At 37.8% G+C, this 25,355-nt stretch overlaps 2 protein-coding genes across 2 annotated transcripts; one reads left to right on the plus strand and one right to left on the minus strand.

Moving 5' to 3' along the window:
• Positions 1–2,934: 2,934 nt before the first annotated feature.
• Positions 2,935–10,544, minus strand: LOC307018465 (cytokine receptor common subunit gamma-like; the record flags this gene model as incomplete). Its single annotated transcript, XM_079648699.1, has 7 exons — positions 2,935–4,823; positions 4,993–5,053; positions 6,922–7,012; positions 8,903–9,080; positions 9,168–9,301; positions 9,502–9,663; positions 10,481–10,544. The coding sequence occupies 7 exons, from the start codon at positions 10,542–10,544 to the stop codon at positions 4,575–4,577; spliced, it is 939 nt and encodes a 312-aa protein (XP_079504825.1). The 3' UTR covers positions 2,935–4,574.
• Positions 10,545–12,791: 2,247 nt separating this feature from the next.
• On the plus strand, positions 12,792–24,638 carry LOC307018505 (sodium/hydrogen exchanger 6-like). Its single transcript, XM_079648758.1, has 16 exons — positions 12,792–13,214; positions 14,527–14,726; positions 15,029–15,106; positions 15,311–15,387; positions 15,658–15,770; positions 15,928–16,033; positions 17,788–17,929; positions 18,589–18,694; positions 19,290–19,378; positions 19,618–19,731; positions 19,991–20,102; positions 20,554–20,707; positions 20,792–20,822; positions 20,937–21,022; positions 21,240–21,345; positions 21,958–24,638. The coding sequence occupies exons 1-16, from the start codon at positions 12,938–12,940 to the stop codon at positions 22,252–22,254; spliced, it is 2,088 nt and encodes a 695-aa protein (XP_079504884.1). The 5' UTR covers positions 12,792–12,937; the 3' UTR covers positions 22,255–24,638.
• Positions 24,639–25,355: the final 717 nt, after the last annotated feature.

The following is a 25,355-nucleotide window of genomic DNA, read 5'->3' on the forward strand; positions in this document are numbered from 1 at the left end:
TGTGTTGCGTACAGACTCTTTTACAGTAACCTGCTGTTAGTCAGGCATGCAAGAAAATGGATGTGGAAGAGAAGCTGTTAAATATTGAGGACGAGGCAGAAATCTGAGAGATTGATGATTATTTCTTAGCTTGAACGGCATACAGTAGAATGTCACATTTTGAAGTCAGAAAAAAATGTTGCTACAACTCAGGGCTCGACATTAAGGGCTGCCCGATGGCCCGGGGCGTCCAACCCAGTTTAGATTGAACCACGCTCACTTCTGCATTACGCAAGAACGTAGCTTTAGCGTCATAGACTTCATTTTCGGCAGTTATCGCGGTCGCAGTGTAAAGCAGGATATTGAATAGTTGTTTTTTGTCTTTCCAAAGGATTTGTTGACTGAAAGTAAACGATCCAGAGTCCTGAGATTGTATTACTGGTGTTTTATCATCTCAGCTAGTGTAAGTGCAGAATATTGAATATAACCTTGACTACTACTGTGTAGTCTACTTCATTTATCTGACAGCATTATTTAATGATACTATTTTATATATATATACACACATTTATTCATTTATAAACATATATATATATATATATATATATATATAAACACACACTTATATGTACTCACACATGTATTTATTCATTTATACACACAGATGTATTCATTCATTTATACACACACAGCATTATTTAATGATACTATTTTATATATATATATATATATATATATATATATACACACATTTATTCATTTATAAACATATATATATAAACACACACTTATATGTACTCACACGTGTATTTATTCATTTATACACACAGATGTATTCATTCATTTATACACACACACTCACATATATACACTTTATATTAATTAATTTGTACACACACACATACATATATATCAAACAAAACAACACAATATAATAAAAACAGTTGCAATAATAACATAATATGGTATGACCAATTCTACCCTTTTGTTTTTGCTCCCATATTTCAATTAAAAGATATTTTTCCAAATCAATATTGGTGGGGGCTCTTTTGCAAAGATAATCAATAACACCGCCTGACAGTTGTTGCAGATTATACAGCATACTTACACACATGTGCCATGATCGGAAGGATCTCGTCTTGTACCTTTACTTAAGTACAAGATCTTATCACTTCTTACACCTCTGGAAAGCAGTTTTATGTAAAGGAATACATTTTTATAAATGTCCCAACATTTCATTTTTACATGGCAAAACGTTAATATGTTATTAATGTTAAAATAGACATTTATAACATATTATAAATGTCTATAAAATATTAAATAAACGTTAACATATTACATGACAAACAAAAAAACGAAACATTATATATAGGCTATATATACAGATGTTTGCTAATGTATCCCTCTTATATCCATCAGGAATTAATATTAAATGATGAACTAGTATTTAGCTTGGGCAATGAAGCCTCGCCTGCTGGTTGCCCGATCGGGCAATCTATTATGCCAGCAGCTCGCGGATCCAGCAATGAGTGACCCGACAGTAAAACTAAACATATCTATAACTAGTTTAGATAGTTTGAGAGGTAATTAAAATAGCTACGTGTGATATTCTAACCTGAAGTGTGTGTTTTGTCCGCTCACCGCTGCATGTGATCATACAGTGCTGCGTGTCGACTCGTCAGCAGCAGCTGATTTCTCTCTCCCGTCAGATTAGACTTCACTCGCGTTTATGTCCATATTGATCAGATCTAGCTAGTTCTAGCTAATGAAAGGACTACCTGCTTATTAAAAGACACCTAAACAATAAGTGTCGCTATGCAACTGGGTGAGGCCACAAAGCATTCAGTGCGCATTCAGTGCCACAATGCGCAGCATTATGCATTTGTTTACATGCCCACCGGAACCCCGAGGCATTACCAACAGATCAACGCACAATCAACCCATACAGGACATCTCTTTCTCCACATTAAGTGTTAGACATTAGAATTGACTATTCTTGTCTGTCACATAATCTTCTTGTCTGTCACATAAGTGGCGCAACTTAAGCGGTATTGTGCTAAAGGGAAATTATTGTGACCGAAGAGATTTAGATTTGCCGGCCAACGGGAACTCTGACGTCGCCATTTTGAATGCTTCGCGGATGCGCTCGGCTCCTCTCGACTGCTGCTCGGGTCTGCTCGGTCAGCTTCCGGATGAGGAGGCATTCGTTCGACCAATTTACAGTAGATAACATTACAAACATTTTTAACAGGGGCCATAATAGTGTAAATAATGTTTGTTTTGGCAGTAACAACTGAATGTAATGTTTTCTACTTTTTTACATCTGATGAAGGCATTTGCCTTCATAAGATTGAAAGTGTCTGGACCAACAACTTAAGTATTTCTTATAGCTATGCAGGGTATGCAAGCGAGCAAACACAAACAAGAACAAACAAACAAGTGAAATGAAGAATAAAATTGAAATTGTACAATATAATATTGTGCTGGTTCATCTCATAATTCAGCCTAGAGAATGCACCAGACAGCATCTAAGACCTGCAAAAATCTAAATGTTCTAGGGGGAGGCCCCCCAAACCCTTCGTGGCATTTCGTCCGCACGCATTTTTCAGGGCAATCTCTATTGGGCTCAGGGCCATCTTAGCTTAGATGGCCCACAGGGCCATCTCCCAAAATCCTTAATGTCATGCACTGACAACACTTTTTGAGTCACAGGGTTTTTTATCTGCTGTCATAATGCACATGCACATTTTTAAGCCGTGAAACATCCATACCTTTTGGCAAAAATTAAGACCGAAAAGCACACAGAAAAGCCAAATCCATGTCCTTCATTTGTGATGTTTGTAGTTGTCATGTGTCCGGTTTGAGTTTCTGATGAAATGTCGCCGTGGTTATTTTTTTAAGTGTCTGAACAAGTGTGTCACATGTATGTTGTTTGTGACAGAATCAAATCAAATCAAAAATGTTTAACATGTTTTATTTATTCAAGTCAAACAGGTAAAATTCACAATTTATCTGGGTATTACCATGACTGACATTTAAAGAAGAATTAGAGTTAAAACATATTTTGTGCATGACAGGGTCACGTGTCATCAGATATGTCACTTTCGGTGAGTGCTATCCCAAAATGTAGAGTTCTGTGGTTTGGTTTCCTGTTAGAGGAAACTGTTTCAGAAATGTTTTTAAGACAGTATACCTACATCTGAGTGTTTGCACAACAAGCAGACACATTGGTAAATCTTATTTACCAATGTCTTAATAACCTGTATTACATGCTATGCAATTCTGGGACTAATTCTCTAAGAGGAAGGCTATCATCAGCTTATTAAAATGAACAGATAATTGTGAATTAGTTCATCCTGACAAAATGCATGAAACGCGCTTGTATATTTGGAGTGACAACATCTTGAATAGCAAACAAATTATGCAGAAATCTTACACAAAGTAATAACTGCATTGTGAATTGTAGTTTGTGATATTCACCCAACTGCAAGTAGTGCAATTATAATTATAATTTATTGTGTGCAATCAAGAACACGAAATCCCAACATCTGTGACCAACTTTTAACTAGACTTGATATGTGACGTTTTAGCAACAATCAGCTAATTTCAACTCATTTCCTGAGAATTTAAGAGGTTGTTTTTTTTTGCGTACATGTGGTAAAATACTGTGGTATCTTTGCTGTTTTACCGTTTTTCTTTTAATCCGAAAATGTATAGGCTTTTATTGCTTATCTTTGGTACGTTCTCTGTGTAGTCATTCATCAGTTGATATTTCAACTCAGGGTATAAGGCATAGAATGCTATTCATTTCTTATTATAGCTGTGTGTCCCAAAGAGGGAGATACCTAAGTTAAATGGATTTTTGATTACATGATGATCCAAGCAATTATGGGTCTTTCATGCAAACATTACATGTACGTACAAAAGGTTATATATGAGAAAAATCCACACAAATATCAATACACATCAAAACCATGTTGCTACACTTGATTACTGTGAGTGCCCTGACGCTGATGCTGATTTACAATCTCAACAGTCATTGTATTGGTGCCTTTCCTTCTGCTTCATTGCAGTTACATTCATTATCATCTTAGTGAAGCTGTTTTTTTAGACATGATGAAACTCAGTTGTGTAAAATATTTGTCTCAAAAATAAATACTATGTTTAAGGAACAACTAATAGGTGCAAAGGACTTTTTGGTTTTTCAACTGACAGCCATGCTTTAATCAGTGGTTGTAAGGTATGAGAGGAAGTGGAAGTTTAACTTTTTTCAGATTTGGAATAGGAACTTCAATCTGTTGAAAGAGAAACTTACTGTATGTCACTAATAAAAAGTAACATATCAATGAAGTGATTCAGAGTTTGTAATTTGTTGTAAACAAACTAAAAAGGGATTTTATTATGTTCTTTTTATCTGTAACTACTGCATCAGGTTATAGGTTTTCTTAAACATGTACAATTTTAATTGAGCCAATTATTTCAAACTGATTTCTCCTCATACAGGGAACCTTTGTATCCATTTTGTGGAGACGTGTCAGTAAAATACAATCTGAATTATAACGTTTTCAGAAACCCAACCCTGACTGACATACCTCCTAAACAGAAACCTGCTTCTCCTCCTCAGGTGAGACTGTGGAGGTGGAAGAGGAACAGGAAGTAGGCAGGTCAGATTCATTCACAGGGATGGAGACGGAACAGTCAGTTTGGTCGGTGGTGCCGGAGCAGGTGGAGCAGTCAGAGCTCTCGCTGTCAGACTCAGGGACATGGCAGTACTCACGGACAGGACAGGGACGCTCATTGTACTTAAAACTCTCTTTCAGGCCGTTGGGGAACTGAAACCAATCCTTTAAACAAATGAAAAACATGTTTGACTTTATTTTGCTTTCATATACAGTAGGCTATGTCTTGTACATTTCCTTCAAAGACTGCAGTAGTTTTACTCTGCTGAATGAAACAAATTAGGTTTCAGTACAAATCATTTTTTGGCAGCAGAGAGTTTTTGATGCTACTAACCTCGACATTATGAAGCTTTGGGGATGGCTTGGGAACCACAGGGATGAAGATGATTCTGATTCTGTATGGAAGGGAGGCACATGTTTACCAGATGATCATATCAACTACAGCTAGTCTACATCACACATACATTGAAAGTGACATTACCAAATGTTAATTTCTTTCCAATCGTAATTGTCATGTACTATTGCTTTAAAGCTCAAAATTATCATTTGAAAATCAATGAATCACCCCATGATGCATTGAATTTAAGAAATACATTTTTTTCTCCATTATTGGATTTACCGTTCACCGTGGAGGCACGTGAGAAAAACAAAGTTATCTTCACACTTTTTAGGTAACAGGGTGAGTTATTGTTAGTTAAATGCAGTATTCCTTTAAACAATTGATATTTTTACATTAAAATACTCACATTAGATTACAGTTCAGGTCAATATTGTTGATAATAACAACAGGGAATTGAGGAAATATAAGTAAACAATGCTGATACTCTGTGGTACATTATAACTAGGGTTGGGTACCGAGAACCGGTTCCGGTTCGGAACCAGTTCCAACATTTCGATTCCAACTGCATCATTTAGACATGTGAATTTCGGTTCCGCTTTTCGATGCCTGAGGAAATGTTACTCGCCGCTCTCCGTAGCCTACTGTATGACTGCGGCGGGGCGGGAAATGTAGCGTTGTACCTACACTTCCTACAGCGTAACCTGAGACCAGGGCCTGCCCGTTGCACTGGCGTTATAGATGTTCGCCTAGGGCGCAAGATCTGTGGAGGAGCTGCGCTGACAGCTCAGGGAGGAAAAAATTATAATTTTCGGCCTTGATGTAACAACATTCATAATTAAGTAAATGTAACACCCTTTTCATCCCGGTTACACTTTTCATTTTCCCTATACGATGGGCGCTGTAAGTGATGAAAATGGGGGATGTTTGCTTATCTGGCACCCGCAGCTCACAGCCAAAGTGCGAGTGAGCGTGGGAGCGAGCGAGGGAGAAAGGGAGGGTGCACCGGTACCAGCGCTGTTGTTATTAGCATCTGGTGCTAGCTGCTCTAACGGATATTAGAAGAAGATTTTTCTACAATAACGTGGAGGGAGAGTCCTCTCCAGTCAGACTGAGAGGCTGATAACTACAGCTCAGTGAGGTAAAGGACTGAGTGTTTAGATAGTTAACTTTAGTCTAAGTTATCTCAGTGGGTCTCAAACGTTTTGATCACAATTTATGTAAACACATATTTCCAATGCACTCCTTTATAATTATTGGGATAAAACAGGTTTTAAATCATAAAAATGTATACCATAGGACAGTAAACCAGACATATCGTTTTAAACTGGAGATAAAAAAATATGTATAAATAAAATAGTAAAATAAGATATGAATGAACAACAAAAATAAAATACGTTACATGTATTTGTTATTGGCTATGGTTCACAAACGTATTTAATTATTCAAATGTAAACCGATCTTTTTCATATGGGTGTTTAGAGTTGTACCCCCTAGATCTAGTCTCTAGTAATTCTGCTTAAAGTGCACAAGATTGAAGCATTTTACTTCCCGGTATGCCTGAGAAGGCAGATATGCTTGTTTTTCTCAACAAGAACTGTTTTTAAATGGGGGGGGGTTCCTTTCAAAGTTGGACTGTTGCACTGTTGTAGCTTCAGTGGTTCTCAGGTTACAGTTATATAGCAGTGAATATAAACAGACTGATTAATGTGAATATTACTGTAAACTAACCTGTGTAAAAGTTTATCGAATAAATGTAATTTTTTTGGTGGAAGAAGCATGTATCATTTTTGTACCCTGCCCCTCAAAGAATCGGAATTGAGAACCGTTAAGAACCGGAATCGAAAAGTAGAATCGGAATCAGAATCGTGGAAATTCAAACGATACCCAACCCTAATTATAACCCCATTACAAATAATGACCCACCTTTCATGGTGTAGCAACATCATGACCAGTAGGATGAGAATGAAAGCACCCAACCCATACAGCACTGGAGTCCACACAGACATCGAGCTGTCTGTGAGTGTGAGAAAGACAAAGGAAGATTTTAGTTGTTTCATTAAACTGCACATTTACTGTGTTGTTCACATGCAGAGCAACAGTTTCAGATAGTATAAATCACTGTTAATGTTTAACCATGTGTGATAAGGTGAAAATAGTTATAGAAATTCAACGAGGAGGTTGCTCTTAAGATATGAGGAACATAATTATAAACAAGTCATTAACAAAAAGAAAGTTATATCACAGAACCATAAAACAATAAAACATGAACAGTGATACCACTAAAATGACCCCAAATTAAAAAGACAGTTCTTTAATTTACTTCTTTTTTTAAAAAAATCCAATGGAGTTAGCTGTTCTGAGATCCAATGGGAGGCTGTTCCACAGTTTGGGGCCATAAAAACAGAAAGCAGCCTCTTGTAAAATACTTTCTTCTAAAAGAAAGACATTGGAGGATCTGAGTGTCCTTGTAGGTTTGTCAAATGAAAGGCAGTCACTGTTGTACAGTATGTAGGGGCCAGGTTATGTTAATTCTAATTGGTAACCAATGCAGTGATGCCAGCACAGGGGAAATGTGATCCCTTTTTTTTGTGTTTGGTCAAATCCTGGCCGCAGCTTTCGGAATTAATTCAAATTTCGTTAAAGATTTTTCAGGGAGATCAGTTAAAAGAAAATTGCAGCACTTCAAGCGACATGTATAATGAGAAGAGAAAAGGGCCCAGAAGGCTTCCTTGAGGAACTCCATATTCAATATCAAAGTCTCCCAAACATATAAAATGTTTCTGTAAGACAGGTATGAGTGAAACCATTCAAGGGTTGTCCCCAAAAAACCCTCCCATTTCTCAAGACGGTTCATTCAAATACTGTGATCGATTGTGTCAAATGCTGCACTCAAATCTGACAAAAAGAGGACAGCTACATTGTTTGAATCGGTTAGAGTTTTTAGGTCATTCACCACCTTTATTAAAGCTGTTTCAGTACTGTAGTTTGTCTGATAGTCAGACTGGAATTCATCTAAAATGTTATTGGTGTTAAGATGACGGAGTAATTGGTTGAAAAAAATATTCTTAATGAGTTTGCTTAGAAAAGGAAGATTAGAAATAGGCCTGTAATGAGATAAAACACCAATGTCCAAATCTGGCTTCTTGAGTCAAGGTTTTACCAAAGCTGTTTTAAAAGCAGAAAGGAAAATACCAGATAGCAGAAACATGTTGATTATTCTTGTCCTTTCTTAAGACAGGCACTGAAAGCTGGATTTAAACAATTTGGTTGGGACAGGTCAAGGGAGCATGTTGATGAATTATGTTTTTGTTGATAGCAGCACCAATTACATCAAGGCTCACTGCCTGGTAGATCCCAAAGAGGTGTAAGATATGTGTTTTTTTAATACTGGATCGAATAGTCCCTATTTTTGTTTAAAATAATTATGCAAGATCATTTAAATCAGATGCTGGGGATGAGTTTTAGAGAGAGTCAATTGTGGAGAGGAGGACTCTTGGCTTATGTTTGTTGTCAGAGACGATCCTTGCAATGATTTTAATGTAATAGAATATCTATTGCTGGCCCCTCAACTAAAGCATGGCTTTGAAAACTCATTTACCAAGGAACAAACAAAAAAGTGTCTACTTTCACTACAAATGGTTGTCAAAAGGTCAATACCACACATCGGTATTCATTAAACAGATGTTTAGTCTTGTCATGCCCAATAATCAGAATATGTTTATTGTTTATATTTGATAAGAGATAAATCAAAGACAAATCAGGTGAAAGTTTTGGCTTTTTTTTTCTTTTTACTAAAAGGTTCTGTGCTTAAGACAGTTTATGGTTACCAGTAGCTGTGAGTGATTCCTTCATTCTTCAGTACAGGCTAAGTGACTTGAAATGGGTCTAAACATTTACAGTTTACCTGTGCTGCTGTTTTTGGAGCCCCAGAACACAGGCTCACTCCAGTCGCTCCAGAGAGATTCTTTACCGCCTCCAACTTTATAGGCTAATTTGCTCCGCACCTGCAGCTCATACAAGGCACTGGAGGGCAAGTTGATGCAGTAATACTGAATCCCAGCGCTCACTGGATAATATGGTTTCTGTGGAAACAAAGATTGAGTTGATAAAGAGATATGGGACAAAAAATAAGACAATGAAATAAAGGATGTTTCTTTAAAAATGCCTACCATCCACGGCTTGTTGTTGATCCTGTAGCGAACTTGACTCTCCACTTTCCCATAAGAAATCTGGGTCCAGTTGAGCCACAGGTTGGAGTCCAATCCGTACTGGACAGTCACATTGGTGGGAGGATTGAACTTGACTAGAAAACAAAACAGACCATTCAATGATACAGTATAAACGATTTTAATACTTTTTTTTTGTCAAAATACTATCATTTTCTTTAAATGCAATGATACAATTAAGTTACAGTTGTGTTTCTTTTCCCAATAAAACTGCCTGCCTTCAATATTTGATTTCAAATAGTATCTCCAGAGGATGAGCCCCAGTAAAAATGCTTACCTCTCTCTTTGAGTTCATGTATCTTTTCATAACTGTCGTTTCCATGGACCAGTTTGGTGTTAAAGTCGGAGAACCTATTACCTAAATAGGGCTGTTTGCATCCAGTGTTTATGCTGTTCTCTGAAAAATAGCTGGGACACTCTGGGTGTTTTGTTGTGGAACCTGTAAATAAATCACTATTTATACATTATCACATAAAAATCAAAGGATGGTGGTGATGATTTTGTCTATAATTGTCTACATTCAGAAACCAGTGCCTGTACAGCAGATCAAAAATAAATTACAATGTCAACTTTTTATATTTTACGTTAGTCCAAGATTTCACTCTTCTTTATTGATTGATACATTGAGATTTAAAAAAAAAGGTGTTTGAGAGGGTCAGGGTCACTGTCAGTAATTACGAACCCGCTAGAGAAGGTGTAATTGACCTCTGGAGTACGGTTCTTATTCCAGGAACAGTGAATATATTCCAGATGCATCACTAAACACTCCACATCTGTCAGAGAAACAAGAAGGTTGAGATAAGTAGAACATAGATTAATGAAGATAATAAAGCAAAAACACAACAGGGTTACACATAGACCAATGCAAATGGTAATAGACTAAAAGCGCCCCCCACCATGAGGAAAATGGTGACACAGAGAGTCATAGGGACTTTACATAGAATATGCATTATCAAGGAAGTACAGCTATGAGACTGTTACATTTACAATATTTATTTCTTTGACATCCAATAATTATTATAACATAAATAGTAAAAAGCAGTCATAAAGAAAAATAATTGTGTATTATTAACAATTAATTTATATATACAAATAAATAAATAGGAAAAGTAGCTTCACTTCATGATAGTTGGAGGAAAACTTAGATTAGATCTGACAGAAGCCCTGCCTAGGCTCCTTCAAATCTGGCTAAAACTGTTATAATGTATTACACAATTCAACTTAAAATGTAAAATATTAATTTTAAATGTTCTTACCAGGCGGTTCTTTGGCAAACACATGTCCCGTCAGACAGAGAAACAGAAGCAGTCTAGTCGCCATCATGTCAAACAGAAACAGGATGCTCTCAGGATCTGCACAGATCTACTTCTCAGTCTCAATATGTGGCAAATTGTATTTCTGTGTTTGCTGTTTCTGATCTCTCTGTGTGGTTTTTGGTTCCTGTCACATGTTAGGTTACATATCAAGATATGCCTGTAGTTATGCCTTCTGGTGTATGGCTGTATTTTAATATACCACACCATTTTAAAAAACATGCTTTAACTCATAGAGTGAAACTACACAGTATTTGGTCAGTTTCATAATCTGTTTTTAATTTTCAAAAATTGTACGTTATCAAAAATGCTTATACCTTTAGTCATTGCCGCATAAAGTCAACTTTATAAAGTCCACTGATAAAGTGAGGGAAACAACAGAGCATTGACATTTACATTTCTGTTTTGTTAAAGGTCTCCATAAAACCCCCCTTGCTTATAATTAGTATTTTCTATACACTTTTTTAGCAAACTGCATGCATTTGAATTTAGCTTTAAAAAGGTCATAGAAAAAGCCAATTGCAACCAAAGAGCACAGACACATACAACTACAACGTAATAAGTGTAATTTGTAGTTAATTCTTACAATTTTCCAAGAGCTACAAAGCGTCTCGAATACATATTTGCTCTTCTGACAGGTTCTTCTCTACAAAACTTGCCGAAAACATTGGTTATCCTTCTGCCTTGCAGTTTCAAGCATGTCAAGCGTGTCACATGTATGTTGTTTGTGATAGTCAAGTCTAAATGTGCAATTTTTTTTATTTATTCAAATAAAACAGGTAACATTCACAATTCATCTGTGTATTACCTTGACTGATTTTTAAAGAAGAATTAGAGCTAAAACATACTTTGTGCATGACAGGGTCACGTGTCATCAGATATGTGTCACTTTTGGTGAGTGCGATCCCAAAATGATGAGTTTTGTGTGTTCGGTTGCCTGTCAGAGGAAACTGTTACAGAAATGTTTTTTGAGAAAGTATACTTACATCTGAGTGTGTGCACAATAAACAGACACATTATTTTATCTTATTAAAATAAATACATACTGATCTTAATAACCTGTATTACATGCACTCCCTTTAATAACTGTTTAGTGGTGCAGGAAGACTCTTGGTTCGTGGATTGGACTTAACCTATCCATTGATATATATTGAGTGTTATAGGTTTAACCATCAAATTAGTAGACATGCTTATATATATATGCTTATCAATTAACAAATGAACAACAAAATGTGACAACATCTTAAATAGCTAAATAATTGTGCTGAAATGTTACAAAGCAATAATTGCTGTCTGAACTGTAGTTTGTGCAGATTCAGAAAACTTGACCAGCGATACTAGAAGTACATGTAGTGCCATGTAGCAACAATTAATCAACCCCAACATCTGTGACCAACTTCTGACTAGATTTGATATGTGACATCTTAGCAACAATCAGCTCATCACAGCTCATTTCCTGAGAATTGAAGAGGGTTTTGAAGAGGGTGTATGCGTTGTCAAATTCCATGGTATTTTTGCTCTGTTTCTGTTCTCCTTTTGAAAAGAACATTTAAAGGCATTTTTGCTTATCTTTGAATGGAACTCTCTGTGTTTTCATTCACAAGTTGTTAAAAACCAAATTGTTAATGAAGCACTAAAAAAGTATTCAGACATATAGACATGCTTTGAAATACTTTTAGAAAAACAACTAACAATGCAACAATTGACATTGAATTAAAGGTCATTAAAAAGCATCACGGTGCTTGTATGATGGTGCGTATACTTCTGTGGCAGAGTCAAGACCATCACAGCTGTATCCAAATTATTAGACCAGAATTCAAGTTTGAAATCAATACAAAGCTTAAAATCAATACAAAGACCAGCATGGTAAGCAAGCATTAGAAAAGCATCAACAAATGTGGATGACAAAATGCTTCACTTCGGTTGGTGATGATGATTAACACATTGTATTACTGCACCCTTTAGATGTTAACGTAAGAAAGATATCAGACACCAGATAATTGTGTCACTATCATGGTACTGAATTTTCTTACAGGCTATGATGGTTATACTATTAACCATATTTACATTTGTACTGTTTGTCAATGTGTTTGTTAGGTTCGCTGTAATGCATTTCATATTACAATGTTGGCGCATGTCATGATAACCATATTCTCTGCATGATGACAACAAAAGTCGACCTTCAAACACCATGCGAGGTCGCTGTTATTCTCAGGACTGATTCTGGTCATAAACGGACTTTTATTTTGAAGGACCGGAAGTCCTAGTGTTTTGATAAAGGTTGCGGAAGAAGCTGTCATTTCGTGGTTATTATCCTGATATTATCTCGTCCAAGCAGTATTTCCCATTAAACTGATACTAATTCAACGACAGATGTGACCGTTTTAACAGAGCTCAAGAATGGGATTTACACCGGGACTCTTTCTTGGTGTTAAACCGTCGAAAACGCTTGTGTTTCTGCCTTTTCTGTTGACATTATTGCTCGTTGGGAGCCAAGGCGATAATAATGCGATGGATAACGTCTCAACCGAGAGGCTGGCTGAGGAAAGCCACCGACAAGACAGTGCCAATCTACTTATATTCATAATGCTCTTAACACTCACCATCTTAACGATATGGCTGTTCAAACACCGGCGATTCAGGTTCCTGCACGAAACAGGACTGGCCATGATCTATGGTAAGAGAACTGACGATGGTGCTTTAACAGTGGTGTAAAGTAACTGAGTAGGCTGCATTTACTCAACTCAAGTTACTCAACAACCTAACTACACATTTGAGATACTTGTACTTTTCAACTTGATGTACTTTGTGCTTTTACTCCGCTATAATTCAAAGGTAAATCGTGTGCTTTTAATCCACGACATTTATTTAGTAATTTTAGTTACTTTGCAGGTTTAGTTTCATAATGTGACATATAATCAACCCCAATAAAATACTTCAGTAACACCTGGAGTAAATTCACAAGTAGCCCTGCAGTATACAAAGGAATTACAACCAGCTGCACCGTTACCAACTTGATTAATTCATTAATGCATCAATAATTATAATCAAAACATACACTATTCTGAAATGGTCCAATCTGCATAATGAGTGCTTTTACTTTTGGTACTTTAAGTCTATTCTGATGCGAATACTTTTGTACTTTTACTTGAATGCAGGACTTTTACTTATAATTGAGTATTCCTACACTCTGATACTTTTACTCAAGTACAATATCTGAGTACGTATCCCTCCTCTGATGGTATGAGCACTTAGTTGATGCCTTTCAGTTAACTTAGCTCCAATGCTAGCTGGCGACGATGGTGTTAGCTCCTCCAACTTAGCCAGTAAGCTAATATGACAGCTTTTACTCAGGTTTCAAGGTTTGAGGGGAGGCTGCCTACGATATGTGATATACCATTGTTAGCTTAGCAGGGTGTTCATATTCAAAAGTATTACTTTGTATCCAGTGTCATATGCATAGCCCATTTTAATGTCTATATGAAATAGCAGAGGTGAAATAAGTACTCAGATCTTGTACTTCAGTAAAGGTGTGGCTAATTTGAATGACTTTGTATGTAGGTGCTGTAGGGTAGCTGGAGAATTTTTCTCCACGTTTAAATAAAGTCTTACTAAAGTGTTATATTTTACATCATTAAACTAAATCTGCTAAGTAACTAAAGGTACTAAATAAATATAGTGGTGAAAAGTCCCTCAAAATTGACTTGAGTATATCTACTTACTTTACACCACTGGGTTTCACGGTACAAAGGAGGCTCCCTGCAAAATGTGATATAGGCTACCATAGTTAGTAGGGTGTTGGTATTCAAAAGTATTATTATTAATCCATTATGATATTCACTATCCATATTAAAGTCAATATTACATAGTTAGGGTTCTATTCCTATTGTAACTGTAAAAACATAATATAAAGAATATTATAACCATTATCATTTACTAAAGATACCTTAACTGCTTTCCCCTCACCCACTCTCTCCTCCCTCCTGAAGGCGTGTTGGTGGGTGTGATCCTGCGTTTTGGAGTCCATGTCCCCGCGAGCATGAGTGATGTGATCCTCAACTGCGCCGTCAACGCCAGTCCCACTACACTTCTGGTCAACGTCAGTGGGCGATTCTACGAGTACACGCTAAAGGGGGAAGTCAGCCGGGGCAAAGGTCACCAAGTACAGGACGACGAGATGCTGAGAAAGGCAAGAGGATGAACAGTTCAAGTGGAGCTTGTTGTTGGTGTGCCGCTGTCAAATGAAATCACCAGCAGGCGGTTGCTAAATGGCAGAAGTATATGTTTTATCTTGTAAAAAAACAATCAACCTGCAAACGGCAAACCTGATATATCAAACATAATCTGTCAACTATACAAATAGAACATTAAGTGATGTTAACTTGTGTCAGTCTGAATATACAAGCAGATATTATGGGTCCGGTTTAACACATAGGGAGTTGACTATTTAAAATGAGTGTCTAACCTGTTATATCTTACCTCTGTCTTTAGGTGACCTTTGACCCAGAAGTGTTTTTCAACATTTTGCTGCCTCCCATTATCTTCCATGCTGGTTACAGTCTCAAAAGGGTAAGAGGGTTTAAACTAATAAGCATGTCAATTAAGTATTCACATTTTTCAAAGTCTACATTGGATCTTTCGCATACACGTTTCAAACAGGCTAAACTACTTTTTGGTGATTATTCTGATATTTTTTTGTCTGTAATGCCACATCTTAACTTTTAGTCCTAGAAAGCCTCTTTGTTAACAAATCTGTGTCCTTGCCTGTCTCAGAGACATTTCTTTAGAAACATCGGCTCCATCCTGGCCTATGCTTTCATCGGAACAGTTATCTCCTGCTTTGTTATTGGGTAAGTTATTTGTTTATCTCTGATGTACACTAGGGCTGGACAATACATCTTATTGACATTGCAATGCACTTTAATGGAAGCTACACGTAAAAAAATAAGTTTCCATGTCTTGCTTCCAAACTGCTGGGTGCATACTGAACTGCAATCGCAATATTGGAAAAGAAACACAACATTAAGATTATGTTCACATACATTATCCTTCATCCCTACTACTCTCAGACTTAAATACTGTACGTACGCTGTTGATCAAATCTTTTTCTCTGTTCTTAGGCTGATCATGTATGGCATTGTGTCCTTCATGAAAGTTGTGGGCCAGCTTGGAGGAGATTTTTTCTTTACCGACTGCCTCCTGTTTGGGGCCATCGTTTCAGCAACAGACCCAGGTAATTAGTGCCATGTTAGCTTTTTAGCAGCTATTCATCCAAAGACTGTACTAAGAATGTAATTTAATGAAGCAGTGCGACATCTTATCGATTTGTTCTTTGCTCCTGTCCTCCTGCTGTACAGTATTTACGTGTCTTTTTCTCCTCTGTGTCTCAGTGACAGTGCTGGCTATCTTCAATGAGCTAAAAGTAGATGTGGACCTGTATGCTTTACTCTTTGGGGAGAGTGTCCTCAATGATGCTGTGGCCATCGTCCTCTCTTCGTAAGCACCCATTAATTAAATAAACTGCAGATATGAACACACACAGCCTACACAGCAACACTTTATGACCACTTCTATTTTATCAAAGCATTGGTAGTGTCATGTTAGAGGATAGGTTAATATTTTTGCAAGTCTATCTCGAACAGTATATATTTAAAGAGTTATTAGTGGCCTTCTCACCAGTTCAATCTCTACTACCTAACTGGCTCACAAGTAGTGATTGGGGATAACATCAACAGCTTTGTTTTGTGCAGTTAAAGTCTGAGGTCAATACACCTGAAGTGGCTTTTTTCAAAGTGGCTTACTTTGTGATGCTAAATGTAGCAATTCGTAGCTCTTGAACAGAGCTTGTGTCCGTTTCTTTCTGACAACGCAAAAAGGAAATGGGGAGACCCTGTGCTGATGGCAGAAGAGCCGAGTACCGTTATTACTCCAGCAGCATTGGTAATAAATACAATGCTGTACATTTGTCGCAAGTAATTCGCTCGTAGGTAAATTGAAAGGGATCCGGTTGTACCCTTTGCCATCAATTATACCATGTGGAACGCTATGGGGGGGAAATGTTTTCTGTTGCCTCTTGAAATAAGAATTGGATTATACTGGAATGTTTTTTTATGGCCACTATGTACAAGAGTAATAAATGGTCATAAATGTTAGTATTTCTTCGAGAGACTTCAAAGAAATGTGAACCTATCCTTCATATTCTAGTTGTGTTACTGCCCTGCACTGTAATGAGGCTAACTGTGTCAAACTCAGCTTTGTGTGTGGTACATTTCACATCGATGGACTCTAATCATACTAACGTCAGTCCCTGTCGTTTCACTGCTTGCCTTCCTTCATTCCATCCGTGTCGTTCGTGGTCTACCTGTACGTATGTATGCAGAGTTCTCCTCAGCTTGGACAGGCAGAGTAGGCATGGGGCCGGGGGGGTGCGCTCCCCAGGAGACAATGACTCTGTCTGGCCTCAAGGGGACGATCAATGGCTGGAAGAAAACCAGACATTGACTCTTCGGTGGGTGGGGGGGGGGGGGGCTGGCTGTTTATGTGGCTGTGCTGGAAGAGTTATAGTTGTAGAGCTTGGTCATCCTAATTAAGACTATGTTATGCAGATCTTTGACTTTGTAGTGTGTAGCCTTCCTCTTAGGAGTATTGCTCTCCTCCCCTGCTTCCCTTTCATATCCATTCTTTGCATCTTTTTTCTGTGTTCTATAGACCCTACTTTTATTTACATTTCTGGTAATTTTGTATGTAAAAGGTTTATTACTCCTGGTTCTTAGTGCTATTGATTTGGTTTGTTGGTCTTGAAGCTATTTGAGCACTACTACTCATAAAAGGGTAGCACCTGAATGGTCTGTTTTCTACTTATTGATACTCTATATTGGATATCAATGGAATGGTGTTAAGATGCAGCACGATCCAATAAGAATCAAGCATGCAAGACCCCAACTTACTCCCTTTTTATGTCTGTAAAACCCAACTCCAGTCCATGAGTGTGAAGTTTTTTTGTTGTTATTTTAAAATCCTCTCTAAATGATACAACACATCAGATAAACAGCAGGCTTGTTGTTTCAGCCATTATTGGATTTGGGTTGCTGCAGATTTGATTTGATGCCTTACTTCATCTTGAGTTCATCCGTTTGTTTCTCTATTAGAGCATGTGAGTAATATTTCATCAGATCCCCTTTTGGGATTCTTTGGAAACGTCTATTTTCCCTTTTCCATGTAAATGTGTTGACTCTCTTTCTGCCCTTCAGCTCTATTGTGGCGTATCAGCCTGCAGGAGACAACAACCACAGCTTTGAGGCCATGGCCATGCTGAAATCCTTTGGCGTCTTCCTGGGAATCTTCAGCGGGTCCTTTGCTCTTGGGGTGGCCACCGGATTCATGACCGCTCTCATATCCTTTCACCTGCTATCACATAATGAACATTTACAGTTAGTGGTGTGCATAAGAAGCTACAGAGTAAAACTACAGCAGGCATCACTAACTGGTGGACCGAAATCTGAAAATGTGACCAATCTTTACCAATATTTTACAGAGCGTTGCTTTTCCCTGACAGCACGGCTGTTTTTTCTTTACAAGATTCCCTTTTGTGTTGATTTGGATTATGCTAGGTCTAATTTATGGTAAAGATTTGAAATGATTCTAAATGTTAACTATGCTACACTTACAATTGACAATATGTTGAAATTATATGTTAATGTATGTTTGATTTTATTTGACAAAGGGGTAAACAATTAAGACTTTTTGAGATTTGGACATTGCTGGAAGGAAAGTTAAGTAACTGGGCCTCATTACATTTAAATTGAATTCCGCAGCACTACAGGGATAAAGAGTTTCATTGTAACTCATTAAGTTCCTGCTGATCAGCTTCAAGTTTTAATCAACTTTGAACCAGAAATGTTTTAGTGTCAGTCCCTATATGAGTAGCCTAAATTGTGTACTTGCACGTTCGGATAAAAAGTTTTATTCAAACAATGTCTATCACCTTGTTTCCATTTATATACAGCAGGGCCCCCCTCATGTTTTGCTCCTTGACTTTAAGGTTTGCTCACGTGACCAAATTCACTAAGCTGCGGGACTTCCCCTTGCTGGAGACGGCGCTCTTCTTCCTCATGTCGTGGAGCACCTTCCTATTGGCTGAGGCCTGCGGGTTCACAGGTACACCAGCACACATGCAATATACACTGCTTCTCATTTTGATCACAAGTCTTGGACTAAGTTTCTGTCTTAATTTAGTCAAAAATGAATCTCTATCACATATTGAAAGTGACCTTTTCATCCAGTACGAATAAGCCTGAAACATTTATTTATTATCTTAGGAGTTCCAACTGTCACATTAAAACAATGAAGCCATGATTGATAATGTATTGAAGGATGAATCATTCACACTTGCTGAAATAAAATCATCAATCAAACTGATACACACCCTCAAGCCACATGATGTCAAAGGATAGGGTTATGTTGTTTCATCACAGTGCGAGTCTTTAACAGTCTTTTTAACCACTGATATTATCCAAGGATGTAGACTGCACCCCTTTTTACATTACAGTTTAGTTTCAATCTTTAAAAAAAAACGTCCATTACATTTGACCATAGCAACTTCCGTCAATGTATTTTAATGTTCTTAGAAACACATTTAGTCACAAATCCTGAAATGAATGATGGTTTTTAATTCTTGTCCTCTGGTATAAGTATAATTCAATGTGTTGGATTGATACTGAAGTGAGACCACTCTATGTCTGCTGTTCATCAGGCGTAGTGGCTGTGCTGTTCTGTGGGATCACTCAGGCTCACTACACCTTCAACAATCTCTCCCCCGACTCTCAGGACAGGACCAAACAGGTGATGCACAACCACATGTCTTTGGTCACTTTCACTCAATTTATTTAGATACAAATCCTACCTGAATACTAGTTACTTCTGTTTTTAAGTCTTAGAATTAGGATAATCACCCATGTAACGTAGTAACTCCATATGGTACACACTTTCTCAGTCACTGTCCATTACATCCAAAATAACATGAATGTACAGTAATGTTCTTTTTACATTGTTAAAATGTTTGCTTGTCTCTTCCCCATCAGTTGTTTGAGCTGCTGAACTTCCTGGCAGAGAACTTCATCTTCTCCTACATGGGCCTGACTCTGTTCTCCTTCCAGTCACACGTCTTTAACCCTATGTTCATCATCGGAGCCTTTGTATCCTTTACTCTGAATATTGTTACTGCTGTCCTCAGATGATTGGTTATTTAGCCAAATACGTGTTGCATATAACCACTCTTTGGCTGCCAAAACTATTGCTACCACTGCTGAAATAATCAAGTGTTTTAGGAAGCCCACGGATAGCAGCAACATTTAAAAGAAAGATTAGTCATTGCTGACATAGAATTTCTGTAATCTACCCACGAGTATTTTCCATCTCAGTTTGTTGTGTCCTTGACCTTCCTGTGTCGTGTAGTTTGCTGTGTTTTTGGGCAGGGCGGCAAACATCTACCCTTTGTCCTTCCTGCTCAACCTGGGCCGCAAGAACAAGATTAAATCCAACTTCCAGCATGTCATGATGTTTGCAGGTACGGACTTAAGTCTCTGTTGTCAATTACCAGCTCTCCAATGAGTCATTTAAACTTCCTCAGGCTTGCTCGAAAAATGAATACACTGCTTACCCTAGATACAGTAGTTATGAATAACAGCCCCTATGTAGGTTGATATTGACAGTTAAAACTGGCTAAAATTAGAACATCGCCTCCATGTCTCTGCAAATAGTTGCTTGGACACCACCAACCCGGATGAGTAGCTAAAAAACCCCGAATCAGCATACTGTGGAGGATGAGGTCAACAATTGTTGCGCAGTGGTTAGGAAAAGAAGAACCCAAGAACAGCCACATTAATAAACAGATGTTCTGGCTTTTCTAAAATGAATGACAAAACCCACTCAAGGTGTCTCCCACGGTGTCTTTGGGTGAAACTCCCACTGTTACTCACTCTCACGCCTACGGGGTCTTGTTGTCTTATCTCCATCAGGTCTGCGTGGGGCAATGACCTTTGCTCTTTCAATCCGAGACACAGCGACTTACGCCCGCCAGATGATGTTTTCAACCACCCTGCTGATTGTCTTCTTCACTGTGTGGATCTGTGGGGGGGGCACCACGCCCATGCTGTCCTTCATGAGCATACCGTAAGGCTGTGCATTTGTTTCTCTCTCGTCCTGCGATCAAATGTTTTTCAGCAAAAGTCAATGCCACAATGTTTTCTCTTTCAGGGTGGGTGTGGACTCTGATCAAGACAACTCTGTAAGTGATGAGCACAGACGGCATGATACTCCTTTTTGTATGTTTAAATGTTTTGGTTGCATTAAGTTTTTATCCCAAGTGAAATTGCCACTGATTAAATGTTTTGCTAAACAGAGCTCAGCGGTGTTGGATGGGACACAACGGAGCACCAAACATGAGAGTGCCTGGCCCTTCAGGATCTGGTATAACTTCGACCACAAGTATCCTTTGAGCCATGGGTCATACGTGTATAATGTATAAAAGATCCTGTTTTCAGTAGAGTGGAAACTACATTCAGCTTTAAACACCAGAGGGCGCTCTTTACAAGCTGTAAGCTATATAACTTCCTTTTATAGATGATGTTCTGCGAGTTGACCAAATTCATTTTAATAATGAAACATTAAAACTGTAAATAGTCCTTGACAGCTTGTTCTCCAGCTACCTAAAGCCCCTCCTGACCCACAGCGGCCCCCCCCTCTCTTCCACTCTGCCTGCTTGTTGTGGACCGCTGGCCCGATGCCTCACCAGCCCGCAGGCCTATGAGGTTTGGACACTCAGCATATTGTTTTACAGAACCCAATCAGTCATTTTTTGAACATCGGAAATAGGGCAGGGTAAGATATCAATACGGTGATATAAGACTTTGTATTTCTGAGATTTTAGATAATGGAATTTGCCATACAGTAAGTGTCAATGATGCAATTGTTGCCTTTCCACCACAGTAGTTATATATCCACATACTAATAATCTAGAAATGTTATGTTAATGCTGTTGTGTTGATATTTCGCTATGCCCCCAATGGGAAACCCTACATTATTGGCGAAATATGGAGGTATTTGGTAAAAAGAAATCAGAATTTCTAATTCTTTTTTTTTTTACATGTTATAGAACAATAACTACATTTGAAAATCAATAAATCAAGCTAGTTTATGTATCTAAAGATCTTATTAGGAGTCTTTTGACGTCATAAACTTGGGTGTTGATATTTGGTGGAAGGGGCTCCCAGTCTGTGACTATTCAGATTTTTCTTTTCTTTAAAGAAGCCGTTTTTCCACTTCTCTCCTTCTCCTGTCCTGTGATGGTATTCTACAGTCTTTGTCTTTTCATTCTGCTTAATGTCTTACCCTCCCACGTTTTCCCATTGTTCACTCACCAGAACGAGTACCGGCTCCACGAGGATGACTCGGACTTCATCCTGAACGACTCCAGTGTCAGCTCCATTTACGCCGACGTCACCGTCAGCACGGACGCTTCTGGGTCCCGCACCACCAGCAGGGGGGGCCGGCGGGCTGAGGGTCTGGAGCACGAGCTGGGCTCAGCGGAGCATGAAGTGGCGATCAGGGGCACCCGCCTGGTCCTGCCCATGGACGACCCAGTGGAGCCCCCGACCACCTTCACCCTGCCCCCCCCGCCTTCACCGCCACGCTCCGAGCCTCGCAGGCACAGACTGTAAGAGAGCGTACACTGTCAGGATGCAGTTTGTTGTTTTAAGCATTATAAAAAAAATCACAAATCTTCAAATTTGAATTCAAAAGGAAATTATTTGTTTGGATTTTTGATTGCTTTTAGAGTATGAGTCACATAAAAGTCACCATATTGATGGGATCACCTCTCTAACGTGGATTTAAAATAGGCTCAGCTTTGTGGCAAACATGAAGTACGCTTTATTCAACTTGCTATTTAGGTGGATTTCTGTAATCTTGAAAGTGAGCGTACTCTGTCGAGGTAAGGTACTGTCAATCAAGTGCACCTCAAACCTAAGGGTTACTTAAAATAATGCGGGACGCACATTTGGCTTGCATTAAGGAAAGCTTAAAAAATGGGGCTGTAGTGTTGGCTCATGCAAGTGCTATTTCTATAATCCATTAAAGTCCCTCCGGCTTTATGGAGGCACTTTAATATGCAGTGTACCCTTCTCTCTGTGGTGAAGTTGCTCCTGACTACAGGACCTATATTTGTTTAGCTTCCCTTCAAGTATTGGTACGATGACCTACAGCATCATTTAGTGCACAGAACTCTAAAACGTTACTCTGGTACCAATAATGAGAGCATTTGACACTGCAGCCACATTATTAATATTATCCATCCATCCACAGACTGTACGTTTATCTAGTGTGTTTTCCTCCTGCTCAAAGGTCCCATGTGGAGAAGGGTTAAGAACAAGTAGACTAAGACATTGGCATCTGTGGTGGAAGCAGTATTAGAAGTTTTTTTAAGAGATTTTAAAATGAACAAATATGTTCTAAAAGATTGAAAGTAGATATAATTCAGCCAAGCCATAAAATCCAACTTAAATTTGAGCACTGCCGAATCAGTCTTTTCCCTTATTCATGTATTTATTTATAATAAAAAAAAGAGTTATTATTTATTTAACGATTTCTTTTGTTTATTTATTGTTTATTTATTGTCTTCGGGGTGACATTAATGATTATCTTGCCCTGTTTGAACATAGGGCTGTTTGTGGTGAAAGGCTGTTATCATGCACATTTTCGGAACAAAACACTACATAATTGTACGGTAGATAAGTCTCGAGGCTGGTGGATCATCATTTGAAGAGTTTGATCTTTACCAAGTGTGCATGTTATTATATCTCCTTCCTGCACTGTAGCAGATCTTTTACTTTATATTTGGAAACTAGAGCTTCCCTGTGTGCATATTTTAAGTGTGTGTGGGGCTGATGTCAGAATGAAATTGTCCAAATCTACTGACGCTGGTTTTAGGGCTTTTGTCTGTTTCTGGGTTATGTCTGGTTTCATCTTTCTTAGAAAAAGTAACTGCCGTGTCTTGATGACTTTGAGGGCTGGCTGAACTGTTTTGACTTAAAGTGCCTATTCTGGAATTCTATTACATAATGTAGATTTGTACATATTTTGATTTACTAATGTGCAGTAAGATTATCTTTCTTGTTTTTTTATATGACACAAAAAAACTATGACTAATGCTTAATATTATATTCCCAGTATAATTAGGCCAGGCCTCTAGGGTGGCGATCACAAAAGAGTGCAAACTAAAACATTGTACTTTGTTAACGGGAAACAAGTATCACTAATATTTTCTCAGACGGAATCACTTTTTGTAAAGTATACTTTATGTGGCATTTGAGTGACACTATTGGGGGCTGAATTTAAACGCAAAAAGAACCTGGTGACCTCTTTTTATTTTGTAGAAGGTCTAGGAAAAGATACGACTACTCATATTGGTGTTCAGTCTTTTCACTCCTTGTTTGGCAACTGATATCCTATAATATGTTCCCACCTCAGTGTGAGATAACTTGCACTTAGGCATCTCCTTGTTTGCTGTTTGGTGATTTCTATGATTGAAGTAGAAATGTATTCCTGCTAAAAATCCCATTTTCAAATGTTCAAATGCTTGTAACTGTCAAGCTGCACGAGTTGTCTTTTTGATCTGTAAGCGTTGTTCTGGGGTTTGAGAGATAAGGACAAGCGAACTCACCATTTGTTCCTTTCAGTAAGGTACCTTTTGATTTTCATTTGTTGTTTAACTGTAATTAAACCATAACAAAAACATATGTTTATACGGGAATTTTTGAAGAAACGTCTATAATCATAAAATAACAACTAAACCTGAAAATCTGAACATGTCTATGTTTCTACTGTTTGTAGAAAGTGTTACTGACAATTGTATTTGTGAAAAGTACACCTGCAAAAGTTCAATATGTGAATGTTTTAAAATGTGAACTCATTCTGAGGGGAAAACAATCAAAGATATATTATATTGTTCCCTGTGTGGTCCTGAAGTCTTAACATGAAGTCAGACATCTTGCAATTGTACTAGAAAATAAAAAAAGACATGTCTTTGCTCGTTCAAATAATGCAATGACTTGTATTGTTTAATGTAATTGAGCTACCTAATGTTGAGTTAATCTCAGTTGTGTTAGTTTAATGTCTTCAAAGATTTTTTCAGAATGACTCTTTATATTGATACTCGAGTACAATTGTCTTCTTTGACTAGTTAAGCTGAAGAGACAATTGATCAAACCCCATCCGCTGATGAAGACTAAGATACATTTATAGTACAGGAAAAGTTTAGCAAGTGGACATCGAGTTAATATTGTTTTTCCAAGGTCAAAGACTCCGCTCTGCTCGTCTACTTTATTTAAGTTATGCTGAAAAACGATTATGCATAAGTGGGTGCCTACTTTGAGTTTTCTTTGCACACATCTGCCTTTTTTCTTTTAAACCACATTTCTTAAAATGTAATATTTAGACCTTGGACATATTCCCATGTGCCCATATAGCACTATGAGAAAGTTGCTTTATTAGAGATTTCAAGGACCATAATCAAGTATTAGTAATGAACTAATAAGCTACATTTCAAAGATATGCTCAGATATGCAGTTTAGAAAAAAAAACCTATGGCAGACGGTACAGATGTTCCTTATCAACTGATTTTACCACTGATTGGTAAAAGGTCAATCACATTTCCAACATTTTTATTCTGTATTTATAAACTGAAATGACCTGTGATAGTTGTTCATTAATAAAATATCATTAATTGTAATAACTGAAAAATAATATTGACAAATAATAATAA

The sequence above is a fragment of the Notothenia rossii genome, assembly GCF_949606895.1.
Source record: "Notothenia rossii genome assembly, chromosome: 9".
NCBI classification, from domain to species: Eukaryota; Metazoa; Chordata; class Actinopteri; order Perciformes; family Nototheniidae; genus Notothenia; species Notothenia rossii.

Bases quoted from the DNA above. Each gene is read 5' to 3' on its own strand.
- LOC307018505 (XM_079648758.1), top strand. From the start codon at position 12,938: ATGGGATTTACACCGGGACTCTTTCTTGGTGTTAAACCGTCGAAAACG. The intron at 15,388-15,657 runs GTAAGTTATTTG...CTCTGTTCTTAG, and splicing joins ATCTCCTGCTTTGTTATTGG to GCTGATCATGTATGGCATTG. The intron at 20,823-20,936 runs GTAAGTGATGAG...TTTGCTAAACAG, and splicing joins ACTCTGATCAAGACAACTCT to AGCTCAGCGGTGTTGGATGG.